This window comes from Phlebotomus papatasi, chromosome 2 (genome assembly GCF_024763615.1).
Source record: "Phlebotomus papatasi isolate M1 chromosome 2, Ppap_2.1, whole genome shotgun sequence".
In the NCBI taxonomy this organism is placed as follows: Eukaryota; Metazoa; Arthropoda; class Insecta; order Diptera; family Psychodidae; genus Phlebotomus; species Phlebotomus papatasi.
In genome coordinates this window covers 63,651,262-63,664,692 of record NC_077223.1, presented here as the reverse complement: position 1 = coordinate 63,664,692, position 13,431 = coordinate 63,651,262, and the positions used below count along the sequence as shown (strand labels likewise).

Below are 13,431 nucleotides of genomic sequence, written 5' to 3'. Positions count from 1 at the left end.
ATCACCAGGGGGGGCGCCATATCTCCATCAGCGGATACCATAAACAAACATGTGATATTTTCATGATCGTTTGCATATGACACCGAGTGGACTGATTTGGCTCCTTTCTTCGCCAAGCCTTTCACTCCCTTTGGGGACATTTCAAAACCCGTCTCATCGCAATTAAAAATGCGATTAGGTCCAATGTCCAAGAGCCCCCTCTCCGTAAGATATTCCTGGACCTCCATAAACCATGAATCCAAGTTCTCTCTTGTGATTTTTGCTCGTCTTTCACTCAAATTCTGTACAATTCGCACAGACACTTCTGGGTTTCTCCTTAAAAAACCATTAAACCACTTCCTTCCAGGAAGGTTGTTACTGAATGGTGTCTGAAGATTTTTGTTTTTCACCCAGATGCTAACTGTATCTTGCAGCTCTGATTTGACGACCGGAAACCCGGTTTCAGCTCGTTTTATAATCCACTGTGCCAGCTGAGATTCCTCGTCTTTACTCAATACAGGTGCACCAGCGTATTTTTCTTCTGGCTGTTTGCCGGAAAACTTATCGCTCAAAGTGCTTCTGGGCACTCCGTAATGGGCAGACACTTTCGATGCGGATTCCCCTGCCTTCATTGCATCCAACGCTTTCCGCAAAGCTTCCTTTGAATATTGTAACTTTTTTGGCATTTTTTCACTTTCACAAGTAACTTCTAAAATTATTGGATCTTTTGAAACTCACTAGGATTCTCTCACGGCAAAAACATAACCAAAAATAGTCGTGCGAATGACATTTGAGCTCGCTGAGCGCAATTTCCAGGAAAAAAATGTGTCGATACGAGGAACAGAGGGAAGAAAGTGTACTTGTAGCGAAAAAATAATTTATTTTCAATATTTTCTGCTGAGATAATTAATAAAATTCATTGATTATGAAATTATAATGACTGAGGTCTAATTTTATGATCTACACAGGTTTCTAAATTATTTTAATAAAGTATAATTCCTAATATTCTGACTGCCAAATTCTCCTGTAAAATTTTAAGAAAGTGGTGAATGGCGGATTTCTGGCTAAGACTCTGACACAGATATTTAATAAATGAGGCAAATAATAACAATTTTCTTGTAAACTCGAAGAGAAATTTAGTTTTGTAAATCAAATATGACCTAACGTAATGCATCTTGCTAAAGATAATTGCTATAATGCAGCGAATAATTTTCAAAAATTCATTTTATTTTGGGGATCCGATACGCGGGACAGCCTTCCGATCCGAGGAACACTGACGATCGCTGGAACATTTACCTTACCTATTTAGAAGAAGGAAATGTGCTTGGCCAGTCATTTTCTGAAAGTAGATTTTGTGGAAAATTCTCAAAAATCTTTGTAGGGGAATTCTGTAACAATCTGACAATGCCATATGACAAATTGCGTTCGAATATTAGGAGAACTTTTTTGAAAATGCAATTCTGAGCAAGTAATAACATAAGCCGGCGAAAATCAAATGGCCATTGCAGAATTCTCTAAATATCTCTGAGATTGATAGGGGGAAGTGGGGCATTTTTGAATTGGGGCAACTTTTAAATTACAGTACCCGCTTCGTTTATTCGGATGATTGGGAGACAATATGACAGATGTCCGCTTCGTTATCCGGATAGATTTTTTGAATTTGTTCAACGTCACGAAAATATAATAAATTTTTTTTGTAGAACTAGAATAAAAGTTTTAAAGAAGCTTAAAAAGACATAATTAGAGAATACTATGCTATTATAAGGTAAAGTACCCTTTATTCGACCGGTTCCTCTATTCGACCGGTAGATTTATTTATTCAATTTAATTATATTTGCACAAATATTTGGCGTATGATCTAACATTAATAGGTCAATTATTCTTTAAATAATACGAATCAGTGACAAATTCATAGAAATTGATGAAATTCACCATCAAATATTCAAAAATTGACCCACCGGTCGAATAGAGGAACCCGGTCGAGTAAGGGTACTTTACCTTACTTCATTTATTAAACAAAAACATCACAGGATAATTCATTTTCATTGTTGAACACACATGCATACATAACCTCAAAATTATTTTAAATGTAACCGTCGAGAACTCGTCCAAATTATGCCGATCCGGATTAGAGAGTGGGCACAGTAGGTTTTTTCTCTCTTTTTTTTTTTAATCAAACTGGACCTTGTCGTGATAAAACTTAGCGTCAACAACCAATTCCGATGCTAAATTACATTACGATAAGGCTCAGTTCCATTTAAAAATAGAAGATAAAATCTCAATTTCAAAGCTGCCACCATTCAACGGTGCCCCACTTCCTCCTATGAATCGCATTTTTGAATAGTTTTCACAAATTACCTAATAAAAATGTTTAAATTTGTCATACTACTACAAAATTCCCAAGCAGGAATTGGGAATTTTTTAATGAATGAATAATTATATATTTTTCTTAATTTCTTTCTTATCTCTGAGTGAGCCTTCGATCCCAAAATATAACGCTAAATGGAGCCACAGACAATATATTTTTATTGAATTGAAAAGTTTACAGATGTCAGAGATAAAAAAAATATTTCTCAAAATAGAAAAATAGCATATTTTACGTGTTTTCGATGAGTTTTGTTGCTCAAGTAGACTAAGACTGATCCTCGAGAATACTTAGCCTGAAAAATTTGGCCTGAGAACGCCGGTGTTTCAACTTTGTGAACCGGTCAAAAAAGTCCTGCACTGAGAAAAAAACGGGGGTGCGATTAACTTTTTTTCCTCATAACTTTGATACTTTTTAGGTGTAAAAATATATCAACATTTTTTAATGTTAATTTTACACCTTTTTAAGGGTAAAATTAACATGAAAAAGGGTAACTTTAACCCCCAATACACCTAAAAAGGGCAATATTTACACCGATTTCGGATTAATACTGCAGTGAAAAATAAACATTTCTGGTATGTTATTTTAACTTTTTCGGATTTCTCTTAGTGTGTATACCCTGTATAACAGTTTCGTATTTTTACGTGATTTGTTTATCCTTGGAAAATTGTATAACAGAATAATTAAATAAGATTTATCCCAAACTGTCATACAGTAATAGCTTAAACCATCGATTAGAGGTCCTTTTTACTACCAAATTTTATAAGCTAATTATTCTTGAAAATAAACCTGAATCTTCTTATGCCCTTAGAAGTTGTTATACGGTCTTGCCGGGTTCAGACGAGAGGTTTAGCTCAGTTCTCGAAGGTCTCAAAAATGTAAATAGCAAACAATTTTCCTGACTTTTCAAAATCTAATGGACAATTTTCCCTTAATATTTAATCCCAAACAACAATATCCTAAAATATCAGAGAATTTTAATTCTTTAATGAACCATTAGGTTTGGTTCCAAAACCTAATGGTTCATTTGTTCATATACAGCCCTCATTTGAAGACCGTCTAAGGTTTAGCCATATGGGTAAACTTTTTTAAATTCTTATCAGTGAAGTTTTTGTTTTGGAAAATGTTTACTTTGGATTGGATAATAACACTGAGAATAAAAAGAGGGTGCGACTAACTTTTTTTTCCTCGTAACTAACACTTTTTAGGTGTAAAAATATATCAACATTTTTTAATGTTAATTTTACACCTTTTAAAGGGTAATTTTAACCCATAATACACCTAAAAAGTATAATATTTACACCGATTTCGGATCAATACTACAGGGTAAAATTAACATTTCCGGAATGTTATTTTAACTTTTTCGGATTTCTCTCAGTGAAGGGTAAATGATCCATTAGAGCCTGAAAAAGCAAAACAAAAATGTTATTTAGGATTTTGATACTCCGATACTGGGCTAAACGTCTAGCCTGAAGACAATCTATTTTGAATTTCGTGTGATTGACTTCATTTCCCGTTTTTTTTTTTGTACTGGCACTGGTGCTTTGCAAAGCTCGTAGTTCCTGAATCTTTTACCAAGTCTTTATATCTACGTTGGCCTTATCTCAGGTTTGAAGCCGGCTTAAGAAGCAGCCTTATCTACAACCCTTATGACCTAAACAGACTTACGGGTTATGCTGTGAGACAACTTGGTGGGAAACTGCTTAACGTAATTATAGCGGCATAATTGGCGTAATTATACCAGTTTAACGTAATTACAGTCAAAATAATGATTGGACTACAGCGTCAAAAGTTTTTTTGCCTAATGTATATTTGAGAAACCAAGTAGAAAGAATGATAGAAAAAAAAATTGCAAATTAGCTTTCTGTAGTAAATCTTATTCATATATTTCAAAACAAATTAACTAATTTTATTTCATATAAAAAATAATTGTCTTCCAAAAGTTCATCATTTTTGATGCATCAAAAGTTTGTTGCCTCATTTGAAAAAGTGATTTAGAATGGTCAAAAAATGCGACCAACTTAATGCAAACCGGTTAAATGGTGGGTTTGTACAGTTCGTACAGTTCTAAAGTTTTCAATGGTCAATTCATCTATAAAAAAAGTGATGATAAATAATAAGAAATAAAATAATAATGGTTAGCATTTTTTGTTCGAGGAGTGCTGACCGGTCAGCATATTTTTGCTAATCGACTCATCAAAAATATGCTGAAAACGTTGCCTTTTTCAGCTAACTGTGCTCACGATTTAGATATTTCAGTGTTCTAGATAACCCTCTCAGACATTACCAATTACTTTTGAATGGGACATTATTGTTAAATAAATAGGAAAGGGGCGTTTGTAGCAGTCATACGATAAGGAAATTGTTTTACCTTGCCTTTTTATCATCTTATTTTAATTACAAAACGGTAATGAAAATGACTGTGACTTATTGATAAGACGAAACACGATAGGGATTTCCCACACACCAAAAAAAATACTGTTTCACAAATATACACTCATAAAATTATCAACACAGAATTATTTAAATATCTCCAATGCATTTTCTATTTGGCTTGCAAGTGAAAATTTCTCGAGCAATTGACCTATTTTTCTTCATGATCTTCTCTGCAGTTGAGCAGCACTGATGACGTGATTGAACAAATTGTCTGTTTCAAGTAGGTTTTTTTGTGTCATGAAGAAGAAATTGATGTTCTCAATAAATGAATTTCCAACTGTTTTGTAGTCTGAAAAAAAAAGAAATGACTCAGATATTGCAAGAATATTCAAAAGGTTAACACTTCTACACAGGAAGAAAACGCAGTCTTTTGAAATGTGATAAAAGGTTGTGATAAGAAAATTAAAAAAAAGAAAAAAGAAAATTAGATGATAAGTTTTTATTTATTTTTTTCTCTATCAAATTTAGTAGAACATTTTTCTACATTATAATTATTTGACTCTAGGCTAAAGAAATAAAAGACTTTTGCGATAAATGTGTTTTAATTCTCATTATTTTTTTGTGTTTTGTGTCACTTTAAAAGTTTTTTATTTTTGCAAATTGTAGTGTTTTAAAAAAAGAGATTTTTTACATAGGAAATTTTCAAAGACACACAGCATAATGGATTTGTGTTAATTTATACAAAAGAAAAGACAAAATGATGAGTACTTTAAATTGATTGATTTCTAATGTGAATATTTCCTGCATATTCTGTTTTCTCTGTTTCTTCCCAAAAACAAAAACAACAACACCAATATTCAACATTTTAGGTGAATCCTGATATAAAATTGCCCGTGCTGTATTTAATTGATTCAATTGTAAAGAACGTGGGAAGAGATTACAAAGCTCTCTTCAGTCAATACATCGTTAATATGTTTTGTGGAGTTTTTGAAAAGGTAAAAATTTGTTTTTTTTTATAAAATGATCAATTTGAGTGATCTTTCATTTAGAAAAAAATAATTTTGATGAAATTATTGGTTTGCAGGTGAATGAGAAAGTCAGAGAGAAAATGTTTGCTCTTCGGCAGACATGGAATGAAGTATTTTCACAGCAAAAACTTTACACGCTAGACGTCAAAATTAACTGTATGGATCCAGGATGGCCAATTACCGCCAAAGTCAAGAGTCCAGCCATTCATCTCAATCCAAATTTTCTCAAAAATAAGGTAAAATTTTTAAATAAAATAATTTTTGCCTTCACAGTTGATTCTAAAAAAGCTTTCTGACATTTTCTTAAAGGCCGCTGGTGATCCAAAGCTGACGGAGATGGCAAAGCTAAGTGAGATGCAATCACAGCTGCGGGACAAACAGAGGGAATTACTGGAGTTGCAGAAGCACAAATTGGAGCTGGAACTCGTAGCTACGAGGCAGAGGATTGAGGAAGAGGAGAAGAAGATTAATTTACAAACAGCAAGTGTCAAAATGGTAAGTACTTGGGTAATGGTTGAAGGATTTGTTCAGTCTTTTCGCTTTGGATGATAAATTTTTGAGTCCTCTTTGTTGATTTCTCAAATGGTTGTTTGAAGCGTTTCAACGGGAAAGAAAGTGTATGATAAATTAGAAAGTGTGCACAGAAGAAAAAAAACTATTTTCTCGTGATAGTGTCCAGAATTTTGTCCAGAAATTGTATGGTAAGATGGATAATGGAGATTGTAAAGAATCTCAGGTAAAAAAAAAATTATTGATATACCCAGAGTGTGAAGATTCTTTAGCAATCAATTTTGCCTTTATTTTATACAAATTTATTTTAAGAAGATTTCGTCATTAAAATTCGATTTAACCCATTCTTTACCATGGTATTATACATCATACGCAAATTAAGTGATTTTAGATGATTCATTCCTAGGCAATTTTTATCTGAATTGCTGTCTGGGATGGATTTTTAATTACTTTAATCTTTCAATTACTTGGGAAAAAAAAGTCCGACAGAGATGGGAATACATTTTGTCGTTCTTTTCTTGCTTCGCAGATGGTTATGCAAAATTTTTGTTCAAAGTGGCGGACGGAAAATTCGAAAAATTTCGAATTTTCAAAATTCGAAATTTGAAAAGATTTTTTGAAGAATATTTTACTCCAAGGTATGAATTCTGAAACGATGAGTTTATCACGTGACAAACTCATGGATATGAGATCTCCTTTACTAAGTGTTTCAAGAAACTTTCACAAAAAAAAATATCATGTAAATTTTAAGATACTGTGAGTGTATCTACATGACACTGTGCGAAAACTTCACGAAATACTCACCAAAGGCGATCTGAAAGTTGTGAATTTCTCACGTGAATAACTCATAAATTTCAGAATTCACCCCTAGGAGGTTTTCGATTCACTGAAATGTAACAGAATGTCTGTGTTAGTCAGTCGAACGGTGAACATTACGGCAAAAGTTGTGATCTAAGTCCAAGTGCAGTATAATCATTTCCACCTCTACGTTATTTGCCCTTCTATATCCGATACCTGACGAGGAATTGTGTAACAGTATGTGAATGTCATATGCCAAATTTTCGTGGTAAAACTCAGGAGTAGGTCAACATAAAAACCCAAAGAGCATCGAATGGCCATAGCAAAGAGCTCTGTCACTTAGAGAAATCCGAAAAAGTTAAAATATCATTCCAGAAATGTTTATTTTAGCCTGCAGTATTGATCCGAAATAGGTGTAAATATTATGCTTTATAGGTGTATTCGAGGTTAAAGTTACCCTTTTTTCATGTTAATTTTACCCTTAAAAAGGTGTAAAATTAACATAAAAAAGTGTTGATAGATTTTTACACCTAAAAAGTGTTAAAGTTATGAGAAAAAAAGGTAATCGCACCCCCGTTTTATCCTCAGTGATGAAACTTTTCATAACTTACTATATGAGTCAGATTTATGAGGAATTCTACGGAACTTACCACATAAAATTTTTTAAATATGTCATATGACATTGTCATACATGTGATGTTTTAACATTAATATTCAACTCTACGTCAAAATTTTCCAAGAAGTTTTGATTGTTAAGAATTTTGAGGAATTAAGTTTACGACTATACCTTAGGGCCTTGACAAACTTGAGGATTAGCCGAGAGACGACATAGCGTAATTAGGGTGGAGTAACCACTTATCGCCATGTTTAGGAAAAAGGTGAACTAATTTTATTATAATTTTTAAACCCTTATTACAAGATAACTTAAATTTGACATAGAGTTACTTAGATGTATTGGCTGTAGATTCGTGAAAACAATAGTCCATCAATTTAACCCTGGACTACTTAAATATCTGATTTTTATTAATAATGTGAAAATAACCACTTCGTCGCCACTTTTCGCCAGTTCTGTAGCCACTTCTCGCCAGCTCACTTGAAAAAGTTCAAACTCGATTATTTTGGGCAATATTATGCAAAGAATACATTCAGTATTTATTTTCCTTCATGATCATCCTATTATTACTCACTTTAAATGATTTTTCTTCGCTTTTATTTGAAAAATCAAACTATTGGACTATTGCAGAAAGTAAACAATCCAGATTTGACAACTGTGAATCTACGAAGTGAAGTTAGCGTCGTCTATTGAAAATAGATGGCGACAGGTAGTAAAATCATTCAAAAATATTACCCTTTTTTGCCATGCCTAATTTTTATATAAATATAATATAAAATGAAATATTAATTAACTAAATACAAATTTTATCTATTCCACATGTGTAATTAAATATTCAATAGACAAATTATTTATCCAAAAAGATACATTTTGCTTGGTGAAAATTTGATGACACTTTTAGTAATTGGGTAAGAAATATAGTATTCGATGCACTTGCTTAAAATATTGCTCTAAAAAATGCTCAAAATCGTAAATTCAAAACGAATAATTACTATTTTTCGACTATACGTAGCAGCAGTAAAAATACAAATAACTTCGCGTCTCATTTATTTCATAAATCGCGAAAAATAGCGATTGCATTATAAGTGGCGAAAAGTGGGGTACTGGCGAGAAGTGGTGATTCCACCCTATTTTGTATTTTTTTTTTAATTTTCACAAGGATTTAAGTATATTTTATTTAAGTATTTAAGTATTTTAAGTTGTATTGGTTATTAGTGACCTAGTGTTCGGTCTGACCATTCTACCTAATTGATTCGAGAGAAATTCGAGAAATTCTACATTGATAATTCTTAAACAAAACATTAGGTAATATAAATTAAATTAAATTAAAGAAAAAATCAATTTTGATGACCCTCAGATCAAAACAAAAGTTTCGTAAAATACTGCACTTCCACAAGTACATCAAAGCTTTCTACGACAGACACTCTAGTGGCTATACAATCAAGTAAATATGTTTTTAGATATTTCAGGTGAATTGTCTTGAAATCTTCATTTATAATTGTTTAAACTTCCTGTAGAAGGTCAGGATATAATCCCTTTGTTTTTTTTTATAAACCCATTTTAATTACTGCTCGAACTCTACAGAGAGAATAGAATAATCCCTCGATTTTTTTTCACCCACCCAAATTTCCACCTTCCACGCTCCGGAGAGCACTTTTCTCAACAAATCTTCACGTTTCAGACGATTTCTGAAAAATGTCACGTTGCTTGTTGACCGTCTGTCCGTCCGGCTGTCACCAGTTCTAGAGGCCAAACGGTAAGAGATAGCGACTTGGGACCTTCGGGGGACCCCCATAAGTCGACTCAACGATCGTTAACATGTCCCTCGTTATCCCCACTGAGAGAAATCCGAAAAAGTCAAAATAACATTCCGGAAATGTTAATTTTACCCTGCAGTATTGACCCAAAATCGGTGTAAATATTACCTTTTTTAGGCGTATTGGGGGTTAAACGTAACCTTTTTCATGTTAATTTTACCCTTAAAAAGGTGTAAAATTAACATTAAAAAATGTTGATATATTTTTACACCTAAAAAGTGTTAAAGTTATGAGGAAACAAAGTTAATCGCACACTCTTTTTTTTTCTCAGTGCCCCCACCTCTCCCCTTCCCCTCCAAAATCATGTTTTTTTTTCGGATTGCTCGTAAACGCGTCGTGTGATTTTTTTTATTTTTGGATATGTTTTAGAGATTATCCAGGCGGAAATTTCGTCCTTAGACGAAAATACCGTTGAATCATTCCTAATAAAGGTTTTTCAAGGTCAAAGGTTAAAAAGACACTAGAGAGCGCATTTATCAAGCGAATGGGGTCATGTTTGGGGTCGTTGGAAAGGTCTTGGAATTTCATATAAAACTGAACCGGTTCCAATCGGTTTTGAATCGTTAATGAACCGGCTCATAACCGATAAATATTTTTATACGAAATTCAGTTAAATTACTCCTGAGGTGTATTTTGGGAAATATTTTTAGTGATTTATAAGTCGGTTCAAATCGGTTGTGAACCGGTAATGAACCGGTTATTTACCGATAAGTAATTTTTGTTCTTATATAGTGTTTTTTACTCTTCAAACTATTTTGTGGAATCTATTGAGTGATTCATGAATCGATTTAAATCGGTTGAGTACCAGTCAACGGTAAATGATGCGAAAGTACTTTTGAGGTATATCATCTAAGTCACGAGTTCGAGCATTTAGCAAAGCCTGGGACGGTTTGCCACCCTTTTTTTGTTTAAAATAGAAAGCCTTTTAGAGCAAGATTAAACATAACAGTTCGTAAAATCTTATCCACAAGCAGACCATTGACTTGCGAAAATACTAGAACTTTGTTGTGAAGGAAATCTCTGCTAAAGGTTTACACGATTCCAATAGCATTCTATTGACACACGAAAAAGGTAATCTTATTGGAGGCAAAAGAATACAAGAAATCTTTAAGTACTCAGTTTGGAAAAGACATAACATATTCCATTTGCTTCTGTTTATTTTTATTTCAACTCATGATGATTCTGCATAATTTCAACCTCGGTTGGACACCGGAATTGAAAGAATTTGCAGACAGTACATAAAATTTGTTTACCACTCAAAATATCACAGTCAACAAAAAAAAAATAGTACACCCTGTCCCGTTGATATTGCAAAAACCAATCAATTAAAGATGTTTCAAAGCGGAAAGAATTGAAAGGTATTGGGTTAGCAAAAGGAGAAAAATGTCCTAAAAAGTAAATTTCAAATTGCAGGTGAATCCACCGCCAATTATGATTCCTCCAAGTGTTTCTGTTCCACCACCAAATTCCATGGGCTTCCTGCCACGTCCAGGCACTTTCCCTTCTGTCATGCCACCTCATACTAGGCCACCGATCACAGCTACTGCCACAATTGCTCCATTCGGTCCCATGCCTCCTATTCCCATGGCTGGAAAGACTCGAGTAGCTCCTGTCAATCCCGCTCTTGTGTCCAGTGTTCAGATGCGCGATCCACGGCTGGTGCGACAGATGCAACAGCAAATGGCCCGGGCGGCTGAAGCATCTTCCTCTGTGCGTTTCCCTGGACCTGGAATTGGTGTTGGTGGTGGTGGTGGTGGTCCAGGTGGGAACAAGGGGAAGATGATGGAGGCGAGAGGAGGAACTATGAAGAGTATCAGTGGGAGTCGGAAGGTTATAACGAATAAGGAGAATAAATCACGATCAACATCATCATCATCATCATCATCACATGGGAAATCACAGTCAACGAGTAAAGTTTCGTCGTCGTCGTCATCGTCTTCGTCGAAGTCAGGAGGGAAGAGTAGTTCGACATCACCAAAGGGCAAAGAGAAGTCATCAGCGTCGTCCAAAGAGCGTACAAGACGAGATTCGTCGAGTAGTTCGTCATCGGGAAAGGGTGGAAAGCACAGGAGATCTCATAGTGGAGATCGTGCAAAGAGTGAGAAGAAGGAGCATCCGCAGGTACCGGTGGTCGGTGAGAAATCACCGAAGAGGCTGAAGGAAGCACCACCTGAAGTGGAGGAAGCAGTAGCTGTGCCAAGTACTTCGAGTAATGTTCCCAATGCCAGTATCTTCAAAGATATGAAGCTGGCACCGGGAACGAGGAGTTTCCTGAAGCAACCTGCGAGGACGACTAAGAGTCCAACTCCTCCAGCTCCGCCCACAATGACAACAACCACAACAACAACAACATCGACTGCTGAGACTTCTCAAGTGCCTGCATCTTGCGTGGCTGATGTGGATCTGAGGATTTCGGCGCCAGCAAAACTTATCGAATCAACTCCCGTTGCAGAGAAAGCACCGCCGGTCGAACAGCCACAATCAAGTGAGAATAGTGAGAAGCAGCCTGAGGTGAAAGTATCTAGTGAAACCGACGAGAAAAGTAAGCGTGAGATTCAGCTCAATTTTGTAGTCTTTTGTAACTTCCTCAGCAGAGTGGTGAAATTTCAAGTCTAGACCCGGGATTAGACTTTACCAAAGAAACCAAAGAGGATTGAAAAAGAAATATTCCCTGTTTCGCGAAAGATCTTTTTTTTCCCCATTTAGTTCAAATCTCTTGAAAAATTCCAAAGAAAAAAAAAAAGAAAGAGAAAAAAGCCAAAGAAATCTCAAAATTTGTGATTAAAAACTATGATTATGAGCTCAGTGAGGTTTTACTTTTGCTCCTCCCCACACCTTCGTTTTCAACCGTCGAAGGATCGTTGAGAAATGCCCAAAAGGATAAATTCAATTTCAAAGCAGACAAACACAGAGAGAGAGCGAATAAAGATTTTGAAAAGCTCATGGACTTTGTATTGTGGCCACTGTGAAGGAAATTTCTATTTGCGACTTTATTGATTTTTCGTGAAATTTGTAGTTTTTAGTTCTAAATCCTCGATTTTAAGTTTCCTAACCTTTATTTATTTTTCTTTTAAAAACTATTTCAGAATTTGTTGAATGATAAATATTGAGCCTATTCATCGAAAGCTATATACTTTTCATGATTGATTTTTTTGGTAAGAAAAGGAGAGTAATTTACGTTAAAATTTAGGTTTTTGACGTTTACACATTCAATTTCTTTCAAAAAAGCAATCTTACGAAAATTCCTTTGCATTAAGGTCTGTGCACATTAGGAACAATTTTTGTCAAAAATGCTCTTTTGAAAGAAATTGGCTTCAAGGTAAAAACGTCAAAAATGCCATTTTTGACAAAAATTACTCCCAATGTGTAGAGGCATTTAAATCCAAAATTGAATTTAAAAGGATCAATGGAGACTAAATTATTTTTTGTGTAAAAAAATAATTATAATAGCGCTGACACACCTTTTCAATTTAGTAAAATTCAATTGCTTGGGATTTTACATCTTACTCTTTCAAACCAAAATAATGTATGTTTATCTCTTTCTGTCAAATGAAAATTGAAATTTCAAATTTCAATTGACAGAAAGAGACAACTATATCTGATTTGAGTTTGAAAGAGTAAGAGGTGAAATTTCAATCGATTGAATTTTACTCAATTGAAAAGGTCTGCCAGCGCTATAAGGTAAAAAATCTTAGTTTTCACAAAAAATAATCTAAATTTATATGGCGTTGGCACACCTTTTCAATTGACTAAAATTCAATCGATTGAAATTTCACTTCTTACTCTTTCAAACTGAAATCAGATATAGCTGTCCCTTTCTGTCGGATGAAAATTTAAATTAAAAATGAAATTGAAATTCCAATTTTCATTTAACAGAAAGAGACAAATATATCATATTTCAGTTTAAAAGAGTAAGAAGTAAAATTTCAATCGATTAAATATCTC

General features: G+C 34.2%; 1 protein-coding gene across 5 annotated transcripts in view; it reads left to right on the top strand.

Moving 5' to 3' along the window:
• Positions 1 to 13,431, top strand: part of LOC129802348 (uncharacterized) — a 43,204-nt gene that overhangs the window by 5,958 nt on the left and 23,815 nt on the right. For all 5 annotated transcript variants that reach the window (XM_055848084.1, XM_055848087.1, XM_055848085.1 and 2 more), the window contains exons 3-6: positions 5,590 to 5,715; positions 5,805 to 5,984; positions 6,058 to 6,243; positions 10,900 to 12,028. In XM_055848084.1, the coding sequence (XP_055704059.1) occupies positions 5,590 to 5,715; positions 5,805 to 5,984; positions 6,058 to 6,243; positions 10,900 to 12,028 (1,621 nt within the window). The remainder of the gene's footprint in view (positions 1 to 5,589; positions 5,716 to 5,804; positions 5,985 to 6,057; positions 6,244 to 10,899; positions 12,029 to 13,431) is intronic.